The 16,774-nt window shown below is 44.0% G+C and overlaps 2 protein-coding genes and 1 long non-coding RNA gene across 3 annotated transcripts in view; 2 read left to right on the plus strand and 1 right to left on the minus strand.

Moving 5' to 3' along the window:
- The window catches only part of tmem91 (transmembrane protein 91), a 45,263-nt gene extending 40,692 nt beyond the window's left edge, over window positions 1-4,571 (plus strand). The window contains exon 5 of the mRNA XM_071360279.1: window positions 1,397-4,571. Coding sequence (XP_071216380.1) covers window positions 1,397-1,552 — 156 coding nt within the window. The 3' untranslated portion in view covers window positions 1,553-4,571. The remainder of the gene's footprint in view (window positions 1-1,396) is intronic.
- Window positions 4,572-9,079: 4,508 nt separating this feature from the next.
- LOC139549601 (uncharacterized) lies at window positions 9,080-11,911 on the plus strand. Its single transcript, XR_011669917.1, has 2 exons — window positions 9,080-11,426; window positions 11,661-11,911. It is a non-coding gene; the product is annotated as an uncharacterized lncRNA (long non-coding RNA).
- A 117-nt stretch (window positions 11,912-12,028) lies between these two features.
- exosc5 (exosome component 5) lies at window positions 12,029-16,535 on the minus strand. The gene is made up of 6 exons (XM_071360253.1): window positions 16,407-16,535; window positions 16,092-16,205; window positions 15,129-15,250; window positions 14,522-14,662; window positions 14,206-14,295; window positions 12,029-12,242 (listed from the first exon to the last, which is right to left on the minus strand). Exons 1-6 carry the CDS (start codon window positions 16,501-16,503, stop codon window positions 12,147-12,149), a joined length of 660 nt encoding a protein of 219 aa, XP_071216354.1. The 5' UTR covers window positions 16,504-16,535; the 3' UTR covers window positions 12,029-12,146.
- Window positions 16,536-16,774: the final 239 nt, after the last annotated feature.

Genomic DNA, 16,774 nt, shown 5'->3' on the forward strand with positions numbered 1-16,774 from the left:
CCTACAGAGAGATGAACCTGGAGAAGAGTCCCCTAAGCAAGCTGGTCCTAGGGCTCTGTTCACAAACACAAACACACCCCACAGAGCCCCAGGACAACAGCACAATTAGACCCAACCAAATCATGAGAAAACAAAAAGATAATTACTTGACACATTGGAAAGAATTAACAAAAAAAACAGAGCAAACTAGAATGCTATTTGGCCCTAAACAGAGAGTACACAGTGGCAGAATACCTGACCACTGTGACTGACCCAAACTTAAGGAAAGCTTTGACTATGTACAGACTCAGTGAGCATAGCCTTGCTATTGAGAAAGGCCGCCGTAGGCAGACATGGCTCTCAAGAGAAGACAGGCTATGTGCACACTGCCCACAAAATGAGGTGGAAACTGAGCTGCACTTCCTAACCTCCTGCCCAATGTATGACCATATTAGAGAGACATATTTCCCTCAGATTACACAGATCCACAAAGAATTCGAAAACAAATCCAATTTTGATAAACTCCCATATCTACTGGGTGAAATTCCACAGTGTGCCATCACAGCAGCAAGATTTGTGACCTGTTGCCACAAGAAAAGGGCAACCAGTGAAGAACAAACACCACTGTAAATACAACCCATATTTATGTTTATTTATTTTAACTTGTGTGCTTTAACCATTTGTACATTGTTACAACACTGCATATATATAATATGACATTTGTAATGTCTTTATTGTTTTGAAACTTCTGTATGTGTAATGTTTACTGTTCATTTTTATTGTTTATTTGACTTTTGTATATTACCTACCTCACTTGCTTTGGCAATGTTAACACATGTTTCCCATGCCAATAAAGCCCCTTGAATTGAATTGAATTGAATTGAGAGAGAGAGAGAGAGAGAGGACAGAGAGAGAGAGAAGACAGAGAGAGAGAGAGAGAGAGAGAGAGGACAGAGAGAGAGAGAGAGGACAGAGAGAGAGAGAAGACAGAGAGAGAGAGAGAGAGAGAGAGGACAGAGAGAGAGAGAGAGAGAGGGAGAGAGAGAGAGAGAGAGAGAGAGAGAGAGAGAGAGAGAGAGAGGACAGAGAGAGAGAGAAGACAGAGAGAGAGAGAGAGAGAGAGAGAGAGAGAGAGAGAGAGAGAGAGAGAGAGAGAGAGAGAGAGGACAGAGAGAGAGAGAAGACAGAGAGAGAGAGAGAGAGAGAGAGAGAGAGAGAGAGAGAGAGAAGACAGAGAGAGAGAGAAGACAGAGAGAGAGAGAGAGACAGAGAGAGAGAGAAGAAAGAGAGAGAGAGAGAGAGAGAGAGAGAGAGAGAGAGAGAGAGAGAGAAAGACAGGGATACTGTACATGTTTTTCTCTTTTCTATTCTGACCATCTCTCCGTTCTCTGTCCCTCTCTTCTCTCTGTGTTTTCAGACCAACAAGGCGTCGGCTCAGGGTGACTTCCAGGGAGCGAATGCAGCGTCCCGCCAGGCCCTGTGGCTCTCTGTCCTCTCCATGGTGTTTGGGATCATCACGTACATCTGTGCTATCGCTGCTCTCATCTCCTATCTGTCTGGGAACCCACCGTAATCCCTGGCTGGAGACACACACAGTATACACACACACACACACGCATAGTACACACACACACACACAAATAGTATACACACACACACACACAAATAGTATACACACACACACACACACAGTATACACACACACACACAAATAGTACACACACACACACACAAATAGTATACACACACACACACACACACAAATAGTATACACACACACACAAATAGTATACACACACACACACAAATAGTATACACACACATACACACACAAATAGTATACACACACACACACACACACAAATAGTATACACACACACACAAATAGTATACACACACACACACACACACAAATAGTATACACACACACACACACACACACAAATAGTATACACACACACACACACACACAAATAGTATACACACACACACATACACACACAAATAGTATACACACACACACACACACACACAAATAGTATACACACACACACACACACAAATAGTATACACACACACACAGTATATACACATTAGCACAAACACCCACACCCACAGTATATACATACTTTTATACAAGGGGGGCTCTAATCCTTGACGCTGATTGGTTAAAACCCCATTCCAGCCGGTGTTTATTCCACAATTTACCACCGGCTAAATCTATGACGTTAAAATGCCTATTTCCTCTGTTCCATCTGACTGCCCAATCCACCGTCTCATCAGCCCAGCCAGGAAATGGATAAACTTGATCTCATCTATAAAACGTATTTCAGACATTATTTCACATTTCTTTTAGACTAATACATACAGTTGAAGTTGGAAGTTTGCAGCCAAATACATTTAAACTCATTTTTTTCAAAATTCCTGATATTTAATCCTAGTAAAAAAATCCTTGTTTTAGGTCAGTTAGGATCACCACTTTATTTTAAGAATGTGAAATGTCAGAATAATAGTAGAGAGAATGATTTATTTCAGCTTTTATTTCTTTCATCACATTCCCAGTGGGTCAGAAGTTTACATACACTCAATTAGTATTTGGTAGCATTGCCTTTAAATTGTTTAACTTGGGTCAAACGTTTCAGGTAGCCTTCCACAAGCTTCCCACAATAAGTTGGGTGAATTTTGGCCCATTCCTCCTGACAGAGCTGGTTTAACTGAGTCAGGTTTGTAGGCCTCCTTGCTCGCACACGCTTTTTCAGTTCTGCCCACAAATTTTCTATAGGATTGAGGTCAGGGCTTTGTGATGGGCACTCCAATACCTTGACTTTATTGTCCTTAAGCCATTTTGTCACAACTTTGGAAGTATGCTTGGGGTCATTGTCCATTTGGAAGACCCATTTGCGACCAAGCTTTAACTTCCTGACTGATGTCTTGAGATGTTGCTTCAATATATCCACATCATTTTCTTTCCTCATTATACCATCTATTTTGTGAAGTGCACCAGTCCCTCCGGCAGCAAAGCACCCCCACAACATGATGCTGCCCCCCCCGTGCTTCACGGTTGGGATGGTGTTCTTCGGCTTGCAAGCCTCCCCCTTTTTCCTCCAAACATAACAATGGTCATTATGGTCAAACAGTTCTATTTTTGTTTCATCAGACTAGGACATTTCTCCAAAAAGCAGGAACTTTGTCTCCATGTGCAGTTGCAAACCGTAGTCTGGCTTTTTTATGGAGGTTTTGGAGTAGTGGCTTCTTCCTTGCTGAGCGGCCTTTCAGGTTATGTCGATATAGGAATCGTTTTACTGTGAATATAGATACTTTTGTACCTGTTTCCTCCAGCATCTTCACAAGGTCCTTTGCTGTTGTTCTGGGATTGATTTGCACTTCTCGCACCAAAGTGCGTTCATCTCTAGGAGACAGAACGCGTCTCCTTCCTGAGCGGTATGACGGCTGCGTGGTCCCATGGTGTTTATACTTGCGTACTATTGTTTGTACAGATGAACGTGGTACCTTCAGGCGTTTGGAAATTGCTCCCAAGGATGAACCAGACTTGTGGAAGTCCACAATGTTTCTTTCTGAGGTCTTGGCTGATTTATTTTGATTTTCCCATGATGTCAAGCAAAGAGTCACTGAGTTTGAAGGTAGGCCTTGAAATACATCCACAGGTACACCTCCAATTGACTCAAATGATGTCAATTAGCCTATCAGAAGCTTCTAAAGCCATGACATCATTTTCTGGAATTTTCCAAGCTGTTTAAAGGCACAGTCAACTTATTGTATGTAAACTTCTGACCCACTGGATTGTGATACAGTGAATTATAAGTGAAATAATCTGTCTGTAAACAATTGTTGGAAAAATGACTTGTGTCATGCACAAAGTAGATGTCCTCACCGACTTGCCAAAACTATAGTTTGTTAACAAGAGATTTGTGGAGATGTTGAAAAATTTGTTTTAATGACTCCAACCTAAGTGTATGTAAACTTCCGACTTCAAATGTAGTTTTTAACAGCGGAGATCTGTATAAACCTTGCTGTCTCGCCGACATTTACAACATTGTTTTAATATTCAAATTCGATCGCCAGCTGTCTCATAATAGTGTGTATGTGTCGGGCGTCGGGATGAGTCAGACCGGCAGGCAGCGAGTCAGACCGGCAGGCAGCGAGTCAGACCGGCAGGCAGCGAGTCAGACCGGCAGGCAGCGAGTCTCAGCCAGTCGGAATCAGCTGGCATCATTTTTATGGATATATACATTTTTTATTTAAATAATTTCTAATGAAACAGAGTTTACAGTCTTTCCAGCTTCAGTTTGAAGTGATTGTGTTGTTGGCTGTGTTGTTGTCTAGCTCCTCTGAACAACAGCGTCCTGATGAGTGAGCACATTTTCTACGCCAGGTGAAAAGCTACTTCTGGCTGCACTTTTTGACGTGACTGTATGTTCGCCCAGTTGGCTAGCTAGCTAGCTAGCAAGGGATAAGAACATTACCAGCCATTATGGCAGTGGAACATTTAGAACAAAAGACTGGGTTGTGTCCTTTGATACAGGACAAAAAGACTGAAAGACTGGGTCACGTTCATAGATACAGAACAAAAAGACTGAATGACTGGGTCACGTCCATTGATACAGAACAAAAAGACTGAATGACTGGGTCACGTCCATTGATACAGAACAAAAAGACTGAATGACTGGGTTGTGTCCTTTGATACAGAACAAAAAGACTGAATGACTGGGTTGTGTCCTTTGATACAGAACAAAAAGACTGAATGACTGGGTCACGTCTATAGATACAGAACATAAATACTGAATGACTGGGTCGCGTCCATAGATACAGAACAAAAAGACTGACTGACTGGGTCACGTCTATAGATACAGAACAAAAAGACTGAATGACTGGGTCACGTCCATTGATACAGAACAAAAAGACTGAATGACTGGGTTGTGTCCTTTGATACAGAACAAAAAGACTGAATGACTGGGTTGTGTCCTTTGATACAGAACAAAAAGACTGAATGACTGGGTCACGTCCATTGATACAGGACAAAAAGACTGAAAGACTGGGTCACGTTCATAGATACAGAACAAAAAGACTGAATGACTGGGTCACGTCCATTGATACAGAACAAAAAGACTGAATGACTGGGTTGTGTCCTTTGATACAGAACAAAAAGACTGAATGACTGGGTTGTGTCCTTTGATACAGAACAAAAAGACTGAATGACTGGGTCACGTCTATAGATACAGAACAAAAAGACTGAATGACTGGGTCACGTCTATAGATACAGAACAAAAAGACTGACTGACTGGGTCGCGTCTCTGCAACCGAACCGATAGAACGAACGACCAGCCAGCTTGGGTAGCAACCATAGATTTGTATCGGGACTATATCTTGTGGAAGGATGAAATAGTGTGAATAAATTAATCAAAATAACGTTTTTAATATATATACAGTACCAGTCAAAATGTTGGACACACCTACTCATTCGAGGGTTTTTCCTTATTTTTGCTATTTTCTACATTGTAGAATAATAGTGAAGACATCAAAACTATGAAATAACACATATGGAATCATGTAGTAACCAAAAAAGTGTTAAAACAAATCAAAATATAACTGAGATTCTTCAAAGTCGCCACCCTTTGCCTTGATGACAGCTTTGCACACTCTTGGCATTCTCGCAACCAGCTTCATGAGAAATGCTTTTCCAACAGTCTTGAAGGAGTTCCCACATATGCTGAGCACTTGTTGGCTGCTTTTCCTTCACTCTGCGGTCCAAATCATCCCAAACCATCTCAATTGGGTTGAGGTCAGGTGATTGTGGAGGCCAGGTCATCTGATGCATAACTCCATCACTCTCCTTTTGGTCAAATAGCCCTTACACAGCCTGGAGGTGTGTTGGGTCATTGTTCTGTTGAAAAACAAAAGATAGTCCCACTAAGCGCAAACCAGATGGGATGGCGTATCGCTGCAGAATGCTGTGGTAGCCATGCTGGTTAAGTGTGCCTTGAATTTAAAATAAATCACAGACTGTGTCACCAGCAAAGCACCCCCACACCTCCTCCTCCATGCTTCACGGTGGGAACCACATATGCAGAGATCATCCATTCACCTACTCTTTGTCTCACAAAGACACGGCTGTTGGAACCAAAAATCTCAAATTTGGACTCATCAGACCAAAGGACAGATTTCCACCAGTCTAATGTCCATTGCTCGTGTTTCTTGACCCAAGCAAATCTCTTCATCTTATTGGTGTCCTTTAGTAGCGATTTATTTGCAGCAATTCGACCACAATGGTCTGATTCACGCAGTCTCCTCTGAACAGTTGATGTTGAGATGTGTCTGTTACTTGAACTCTGAGATTTATTTGGGCTGCAATTTCTGAGGCTTGTAACTCTAATGAACTTATCCTCTGCAGCAGAGGTAACTCTGGGTCTTCCTTTCCTGTGGTGGTCCTCATGAGAGCCAGTTTCATCATAGCGCTTGATGGATTTTGTGACTGCACTTGAAGAAACGTTCAAAGTTCTTGAAATATTCCAGATTCACTGACCTTCATGTCTTAAAGTAACGATGGACTGTCATTTCTCTGTTCTTGCCATTATTATGGACTTGTTCTTTTGGCTATCTTCTGTATACCACCCCTGCCTTGTCACAACAGATTGGCTCAAATGCATTAAGAAGGAAAGATATTCCACAAATTAACTTAAGGCACACCTGTTAATTGAAATGCATTCCAGGTGACTACCTCATGAAGCAGGTTGAGAGAATGCCAAGAGTGTGCAAAGCTGTCATCAAGGCAAAGGGTGGCTACTCTGAAAAATCTAAAATATATTTTGATTTGTTTAACACTTTTTTGGTTACTACATGATTCCATATGTGTTATTTCATAGTTGTGATGTCTTCACTATTATTCTACAATGTAGAAAATAGTAAAAGAAAAAAAAAAGAACTTGAATAAGTAGGTGTGTCCAAACTTTTGACTGGTAACTGAAAATATAAACACCCACCCCTCCCCCACCTGGATATACGTTGAAGATCAGTCACCCTCTGACCTTAGCATGAAGGAGCAATCATAGACATGATAGACATCACATTATGTAAATATCACCATGATTTAATATGGCCTCCATGGTGACTGAGGAACCATCACATTATGTAAATATCACCATGATTTAATATGGCCTCCATGGTGACTGAGGAACCATCTCATTATGTAAATATCACCATGATTTAATATGGCCTCCATGATGACTGAGGAACCATCACATTATGTAAATATCACCATGATTTAATATGGCCTCCATGATGACTGAGGAACCATCACATTATGTAAATATCACCATGATTTAATATGGCCTCCATGGTGACTGAGGAACCATCACATTATGTAAATATCACCATGATTTAATATGGCCTCCATGGTGACTGAGGAACCATCTCATTATGTAAATATCACCATGATTTAATATGGCCTCCATGATGACTGAGGAACCATCACATTATGTAAATATCACCATGATTTAATATGGCCTCCATGATGACTGAGGAACCATCACATTATGTAAATATCACCATGATTTAATATGGCCTCCATGATGACTGAGGAACCATCACATTATGTAAATATCACCATGATTTAATATGGCCTCCATGGTGACTGAGGAACCATCACATTATGTAAAGGATATTCATCACAGAAAAGGTTACTACACGTTTGTTCACGAGAGAATACAAGGACGTGGGAATATACTCTGGAGTAGACTGTCAATAGCCCTCTCTGTGGTCCTCTGAGTGGGATGGCCTCTGTGGTCCTCTGAGTGGGATGGCCTGGGAGTGACCCGACAGGGATGACGGAGTCCTCTGGAGTCTGTGGGAAGGTCGTGACAAGGACACGAACGGGAGGTAGTAGGAATCCTAATAGCCATGACTGACTGTAGGGGACAACACAGGAGGAGGACAGGCCATGACTGACTGTAGGGGACAACACAGGAGGAGGACAGGCCATGACTGACTGTAGGGGACAACACAGGAGGAGGACAGGCCATGACTGACTGTAGGGGACAACACAGGAGGAGGACAGGCCATGACTGACTGTAGGGGACAACACAGGAGCAGGACAGGCCATGACAGGCCGAGAGGCATTCACTATTACAGGACGCCTACAGAGCAGTGCTGCCTGTAAGGCAGATACACCAATCAGAGCCAATCCCTGTCCTCTGGATGCATCGATCACTCTACACTACAGCAGCCCTGCCTTCAGAGAGGGAGGGCTGCCCTCTCTGGGGATCTAACTACAGCAGCCCTGCCTTCAGAGAGGGACGGCTGCCCTCTCTGTGGATCTAACTACAGCAGCTCTGCCTTCAGAGAGGGAGGGCTGCCCTCTCTGGGGATCTAACTACAGCAGCCCTGCCTTCAGAGAGGGACGGCTGCCCTCTCTGTGGATCTAACTACAGCAGCCCTGCCTTCAGAGAGGGACGGCTGCTCTCTCTGGGGATCTAACTACAGCAGCCCTGCCTTCAGAGAGGGACGGCTGCCCTCTCTGGGGATCTAACTACAGAAGCCCTGCTGTGGAGAGTCACTCATAACATAGAGGGGTGTAGAGAGGGTGAGATGGGTGTAGAGGGGCTGAGAGAGGCAGCAGAGAGGGTGTAGAGAGAGAGATAGAGAGGGGTGTAGAGAGGGTGAGAGGCAGCAGAGGGGTGTAGAGAGATAGAGGGGGAGAGGGGTGTAGAGAGGTGTAGAGAGAGGGGGGGTGTAGAGAGGTCTGTAGAGAGGGTGAGAGGGGTGTAGAGGGTGAGAGAGGGCTGTAGAGAGGGTGAGAGGGGTGTAGAGAGGGGTGTAGAGAGGGAGAGAGGGGTGTAGAGAGGGTGAGAGGGGTGTAGAGAGGGTGAGAGGGGTGTAGAGAGGGTGAGATGGGTGTAGAGAGGGTGAGAGGGGTGTAGAGAGGGTTGTAGAGAGGGTGAGATGGGTGTAGAGAGGGTAAGAGGGGTGTAGAGAGGGTAAGAGGGGTGTAGAGAGGGTGAGAGGGGTGTAGAGAGGGTTGTAGAGAGGGTAAGAGGGGTGTAGAGAGGGGTGTAGAGAGGGTAAGAGGGGTGTAGAGAGGGTAAGAGGGGTGTAGAGAGGGTGAGAGGGGTGTAGAGAGGGTGAGAGGGGTGTAGAGAGGGAGAGAAGGGGCCAGACCCTGCAGCCTGCGCGGCAGCGATGACTCATTCCATTAAGAGAAGCTACTCCTGCAGGACACCGTCCCCGCTGACCAAATATAGACAGGCTATTCTCTCCTCCGTATGCAGCCACTTAGGGGGATTGCCATGTGCCTACGAGACTCTCTCTCTGCTAGACAGGATGGGAATGTTTAAACAACCATGCCATCAGAACATAAAGCAATTCTTCTATGAAAAACGGTGACGGACTCCATATTCTGCCAAAGTCACCATTTGTCCTTTCTTGTTGGAGAGAAAGCGGAAGGTTATATAGTTTGTTACAAACCACGACATGATGTCACAGCAACCTGGTATGTGCTCTCTGGACATTGTAATGTACACGCTGAGACAGGAAGACTGGGCACAGCCTGCTGTTATACTAACTCAATGCCAAGCATGCATCCTTTCCTTCTTTACTTAAAAAAGGTAGACACGGCGATATGACGAAGATGCAGAAAGTAAACAGCGAGTCCAATTTCCACAACAACTAAGAGCCTTGAAGTGCGAGTCTCAACTTCTCAGCCGTTTTGGTTCCGTGGCTAACACGTTGTATAAACGGTTCCGTGGCCAACACGTTGTATAAACGGTTCCGTGGCTAACACGTTGTATAAACGGTCCCGTGGCCAACACGTTGTATAAACGGTCCCGTGGCTAGCACGTTGTAAAAACGGTCCCGTGGCTAACACGTTGTATAAACGGTCTGGTGGCTAGCACGTTGTAAAAACGGTTCCATGGCTAACACGTTGTATAAACGGTTCCGTGGCTAACACGTTGTAAAAACGGTTCCGTGGCTAACACGTTGTAAAAACAGTCCCGTGGCCAACACGTTGTAAAAACGGTCCCGTGGCTAACACGTTGTATAAACGGTTCCGTGGCTAACACGTTGTATAAACGGTTCCGTGGCTAACACGTTGTATAAACGGTTCCGTGGCTAACACGTTGTATAAACGGTTCCGTGGCTAACACGTTGTATAAACGGTTCCGTGGCTAACACGTTGTAAAAACGGTTCCGTGGCTAACACGTTGTAAAAACGGTTCCATGGCTAACAAGTTGTAAAAACGGTCCCGTGGCTAACACGTTGTATAAACAGTTCCGTGGCTAACACGTTGTAAAAACGGTTCCGTGGTTAGCACGTTGTAAAAACGGTCCCGTGGCTAACACGTTGTAAACACGGTCCCGTGGCTAACACGTTGTAAAAACTGTTCCGTGGCTAGCACGTTGTAAAAACGGTCCCGTGGCTAGCACGTTGTATAAACGGTCCCGTGGCTAACACGTTGTATAAACGGTCCCGTGGCCAGCACGTTGTAAAAATGTATGAAGCAACCCATTGAACAGATACTGTCTGACAGTGTTTAAAGCGAATTGAGCTTCGCAATTTTTTTGCAACTGCTGATCGTGACTACGTCATTTTGCTGAGTCAACCTTCAAAAGGCAACCAGCATGGTGAATTAGCACATTGACATGTTTCTCTCGCTAAGTGCTTCAATAGCCCTCTCTGTCTGGAATGATCCTAACAATGACAAAATGTCTAGCCACTTCAGGAGCTCAGTGTGCCATAAGGGAAACTGCTGGGTCGATAAAAGAGACTTTGTGAAACAACGTAGAGACAGACTAAACATACCGACATATTTAGGTTTGAGATCAAGCAGAGTGGGTCACCGGTTGTTCCCTTTCGAAGGAAAGGAATGGTTTTTCAGAGAATCAGTGTTGTATCAAGACTGAGTTTGATGTAATGAAGAACACATGAATAGTAACTGAAGAAAAGCACTTTAGAAACCATAACAACTAAATGTAACTGCCAGTACTGGTGATATACTACGGCACTAAATAGGACACCTCTGTACAGACCACACGCTACCGACGAGGTCTGTCGACGCGCTACTGAGGTCTGTCGACGCGCTACCGAGGAGGTCTGTCGACACGAGGTCTGTCGACGCGTTACCGACGAGGTCTGTCGACGCGTTACCGACGAGGTCTGTCGACGCGCTACCGACGAGGTCTGTCGACGCGCTACCGACGAGGTCTGTCGACGCGCTACCGACGAGGTCTGTCGACGCGCTACCGACGAGGTCTGTCGACGCGCTACCGACGAGGTCTGTCGACGCGCTACCGACGAGGTCTGTCGACGCGCTACCGACGAGGTCTGTCGACGCGCTACCGACGAGGTCTGTCGACGCGCTACCGACGAGGTCTGTCGACACGCTACCGAGGTCTGTCGACACGCTACCGAGGAGGTCTGTCGACACGCTACTGAGGTCTGTCGACACACTACTGACGAGGTCTGTCGACACACTACTGACGAGGTCTGTCGACACACTACTGACCAGGTCTGTCGACACGCTACCGAGGAGGTCTGTCGACACGCTACTGAGGTCTGTCGACACACTACTGACGAGGTCTGTCAACACACTACTGACCAGGTCTGTCGACACACTACTGACCAAGTCTGTCGACACGCTACTGAGGTCTGTCGACACACTACTGACGAGGTCTGTCGACACGCTACCGAGGAGGTCTGTCAACGCTGGCCGGGGTTAGACGGAGAAAACAACAAAGCACTTTTGAGATTCACCCCATGTGTTGATCATTCAGTCTGGTCAGAGGTCAGGGGTGAAAGGTCAGGTGAAGGAGCGTGAGCTGATCAGGTGTACCTGTACGGTTGCTGTTCACAACCCCTTGTGTTATGATGAAATGTACATAGAAAAAGACTACCAACGTAATAAAAAGACACTTGACTAAACATGCAGCTTTACTTTCAATGTTTGACAATAACATTCATATTCTGTTACATTTTGTGGTGTTCGTTTCATGAAGCGAATATCAATTCTTTAAAAGCGCAAGAAAAAGATAAAAAGCATTTTTTTTTTTTACCAATTCCAAATATTTTATTTAAAAAACAACAATGGTTTGGTCTGTAAAATAAATAAAAAAGATGCAAAAAAAAAAAAGGGAGACAGAAGCAGAATCCTGGATAATCAGAGTGTCTTGGAATATCTTCGTCTGACAGAATCTCTGTAGAACTGGAAAATCTTGTCTGACGCTTTCTGGCTGACAGCTATACACTGTTGAAGCTGTAGGGAGAAAGACAGGGGTACAGGGGGAATAGTCATTGGCTATTGATCTTTGTAGTGCACTGTTGAGGGAGCTCGCAAGTAAGCATTCCACTGCACTGTTTATACCTGCTGAAAAACTGTGTAGCCCACATTTAAAAAAGAAATAATAGTTTACTACAGGATATTATAGTATTCTGTAGTAAACTGCAGAATACCATACAGCACACTGTAGTATCCCTCGATCGTGTAGTGCTTACTATCTAAGTGTGTAGTATACTATACACTAGTATCGCTCGATCGTGTAGTGCTTACTATCTAAGTGTGTAGTATACTATACACTAGTATCCCTCGATCGTGTATTTCTTACTATAGAATGTGTAGTATACTATACTCCGCAGTATAGTATCCTTTGATAACGTAGTGCTTACTTTAGAAATTGTAGTATACTGAATAATTATATAATACACTCTGAAGTATCCCTCAATCATGTGTAACGCTTACTATAGAATTGTGTAGTATACTGTAGAATATTAAATACAGTATTACACCCCCCCCAAAAAACAGTATTGTCTGCAAAAACACTACAGTAATTAGAGTATATACTAGTTTTATTACAGTATAGAGTTAGCATATACTCCACCCATTTCCATATCCCTGTGTGTGTACCAACCATGAGTGAGAAACCTACATGCCAAGTATACACCATATATTGTGTTCCCTACAGGTTATAGAAAAGAGCAGAAACTCTGAACTTTTCATTCAGGGTCCAGTCCTACAGGTTATGGAAAATCTGCTCTTAGTATTTGCCCAGTAGGTTTCCTCAAGGAGAAAGCCCCAACTTCTATGTCAAAGATGATAAAACACTATAGTATATATTACAAAACACTATAGTATATACCACAAAACACTATAGTATATACCACAAAACACTACAGTATATACTACATACTACAAAACACTATACTACATACTACAAAACACTATAGTATATACTACAAAACACTATAGTATATACTACAAAACACTATAGTATATACTACAAAACACTATAGTATATACTACAAAACACTATAGTATATACTACAAAACACTATAGTATATACTACAAAACACTATACTAGTCATGTCCATAGATTTTTTTTTAAACACTACAGTAAATACTATAGTATACTTCCACAAAAACATTCCCGTTAATAGTATAGTATAGAAATACTACAGTATTTAGAGCATCGCATACTACAGGATGTATTTCATACGGGAGGTGATGACTAAACTTTGCTTTGATCAACAGCTTTAATTAAAGTTTAATTCTATGTGCTATCACCATAGGCTAATTCATTTATTATTAATTAAGCGGGTGCTTATAGTTGTCCTATTTCACACATGTACAAGTATGTATTAAAACGCATGTGAATTGGAAATGTGTTATTATTTTTTTTATATATCCCCCCTTTCCCTGAGACACCCTCGGAGAGTGGGGTCACAGCCAGGGTCAGCCATTATCAACCATTATTAACCATTATCAACAATTATCAACCATTATCAACCATTATCGACCATTATCGACCATTATCGACCATTATCGACCATTATCAACCATGATCAACCATTATTAAACATTATTAACCATTATCAACCATTATTAACCAGTATCAACCATTATTAACCATTATCAACCATTATCGACCATTATTAACCATGATCAACCATTATTAACCATGATCAACCATTATTAACCGCGACCCTGGAGCAATTAGGGTTAAGTGCCTTGGTACATAGACATATTTTTCAGCTCGGGGATTCGAACTAGCGACCTTTCGGTTACTGGCCCAACGCTCCTAACGGCTACCTGCCGGGTTTTATGCAAAGTCCGTTTGTTTAGAGCAGTTAACACCGCTGGTGCTTCGGTGATTACATTTTACCATACTTCCAAACACCACTGAATAGAAATGTGTGATTTAAGAGGTGGATATTTACTGACCTCGTGAACTGTAAAAGACCCTCTGGTGGATGACATCATCACTCTGCGCTCGGTACTGTCAATAGCGAAGGTCATCAAAGCTCGACTTTCCTGAGAGAGGAAACACAAACCAGTAGGTTCAGGCTCAATCAGGGCGTACTACTTACCCAGTGTGCTGCAGTTCTTAGTACGTCACACATGGAAAGGTAGGAATAGAAAAACTATTTTCTATCATGTGGAATAAAAGGAAATTCATGTAATGTCAAAAGCAAAAAGCTCATTTGAATTTAAAACTGAGTCATCCTGTGGTAATAGCCATGCTATAACAATCATCTACCTTCTCCTGTGCTGCGTTGGGGTCGGTAACGACCTGGCCATCTGTATCGATGGCACAGGTGACGCCAGCGAACAGACAGCTCATAGGCAGCCCTGCGTCCATCAGGGCCATACAGGCTGAGTTCAGAAAGCAGGACAAGAGCTGTGGGTGGGGGGGGGATAAGGAACAACACTACTGACACACATAATAATAAGACGGCATCTACTGTCCCGTCCTCTGCACCTTCTCCACAGACCTGAAGTCTACGGTCTCTGAATGAATTCTGTTCGCAGCCAAACTCCCTCAAAAGTAGGACTCCAAGATCCACACACATCCATCGTGCAAAGACAAAACTAGAAGACTGTCGCGGAGATTTGACGTAGCTTATTTTTGTTTTATTTTAGGTCTATGCTGAATGAATGTGAATTCAGGGAGTGCAAGGTGTCCCAGGATGTTGTGTGTGAGAGGAGTGAGGAGGGCACGGAAGCCCACTTCACAGGCTGAATAAACACCTGACTGCAGTCTTAGTGCAACACGAGAGAAAGCTCAGTCCTTAGAGAAACCCCTGCAATGGGACTGGTAGTCTAACACTCAACACACACACACACGTTATTTCACTAAAGGATACTGAACCGTCATCATGGACCACTTGGAGGACGAGAGTGAGGGAGGAGCGTGGATGAAGAGTGGAGAGAAGAGATGCCTCGCATGTTTCCCTCACACACTGTTCTCTGGCTCGCTCTCTGACACCTGAGGAAGAATGAAAATGAGGTCTGACACTGCCATCTTGTGGTGTTCTGTGGAAGTGTATCATGTATGTCCATTAGGTGTAATATAATAAGGGACTTAGTCTCGGGCCTAACAACACCCGTTCCATTTTACCCTGCAAACACCAGCTTCTCTGGCAGAATCTCTTAAATATATGATTCCTCACTCAAAAGGGAGTGGGATGCTAGTAGTAAGGGGAGGTAATTTTATTGCGTGCATCAGTCAGTAAAGGAAGAGGGGGGGAGTATGGGATGTAGGAGAGAGGAAGTTGAGTTTGGCCACAGGTTTGAATGCCACGTCAGGAAACAGAGCTGTGTGATGAGTGTTTAGTGGAGGAAACGGTAGACCATGTGTTGATATTTTGTGAACTGTATGACGTAGATGAGGAGAGATTGTGTGAAAGGGTTAGAGAGGCTGGACTGGGTTGGGGTTTGGGTGGTGTAGTTGGGGGAGGGAAGTGATGTCTAGGGCTCTAGAGGGTTAGAGAGGCTGGACTGGGTTGGGGTTTGGGTGGTGTAGTTGGGGGAGGGAAGTGGTGTCTGGGGCTCTAGAGGGTTAGAGAGGCTAGAGGGGGTGTAGTGGGGGGAGGAAAGGGAAGTGGTGTCTAGGGCTCTAGAGGGTTAGAGAGCCTGGACGAGGTTTGGGTGGTGTAGTTGGGGGAGGGAAGAGGTGTCACTTTCTTAGAGGAACAGGACTAATGAAGATCATTTAATGTAGGTGGGCCGTGACTGGCCTCACACTCCAGTACAGTAGGTGGCGGTGTATGCACCTTAAAAGTTGCTATCTGCCAACCTAATCCCAAATAAGAAGATTCCTTACTCACTTGGTAGCCCCACTTTGGGCTGCATCACAACTTCCAGGGTAGCTCTGTCATAGATCTCCTTACTGACCTTCACCTCCGCCGGGCCATACACTCCAGCTAATACACTGGTGTCTCCTGCAGAAACACAGACCCAATGAAAAATACAATAACATAATCCATATCTGAGACAAAGTGATGTAACGCAGCACAGCTTGGATGAGTATAGTTAGGTCACTTCTGTCTTGTTGGTCAATGGGGGGGGGGCAGCGTGAGGGCAGCTACGGTATAGTTCGATACATTTCAACGATATCTTGTTCTGATATACTGCTAACATACCTTGGACGAAGGACGACGATCCATCAGGTCGAGAAAGTAAATTCTGTTCGCAGCCAAACTCCCTCAAAGTAGGACTCGCATATCCACACACATCCATCGTGCAAAGAGAAAACTAGAAGACTGTCGCGGCGATTTGACGTAGCTTATTTTAGTTTTATTTTGGGCGCTCAATGATGACGGCATTACCCCGTCCCCTTTTTTGTCTGTATCGCAGATCTCAAAGAAATGGTTAGGTGTAAGCAATAAGACCTAAACCCAGATAGCGGTTTCATGGAGCTGCTGAGACCAACACAATTATTTCAGATCTACTAGACTTGCGGGAATTGATTAGTCGCTTAACATACGCTGCTAGCTACTGTAATTTGCAA

This window comes from Salvelinus alpinus, chromosome 22 (genome assembly GCF_045679555.1).
Source record: "Salvelinus alpinus chromosome 22, SLU_Salpinus.1, whole genome shotgun sequence".
NCBI lineage: Eukaryota > Metazoa > Chordata > Actinopteri > Salmoniformes > Salmonidae > Salvelinus > Salvelinus alpinus.

Excerpts from the sequence above, each read along its gene's own strand:
- exosc5 (XM_071360253.1), bottom strand. The coding sequence starts at position 16,503 with ATGGATGTGTGTGGATATGCGAGTCCTACTTTGAGGGAGTTTGGCTGC. Across the intron at positions 16,206-16,406 it reads ATCGTCGTCCTTCGTCCAAG|GAGACACCAGTGTATTAGCT; the intron begins GTATGTTAGCAG and ends GTGTTTCTGCAG. Across the intron at positions 15,251-16,091 it reads GCCCAAAGTGGGGCTACCAA|GTGTCAGAGAGCGAGCCAGA; the intron begins GTGAGTAAGGAA and ends ATTCTTCCTCAG.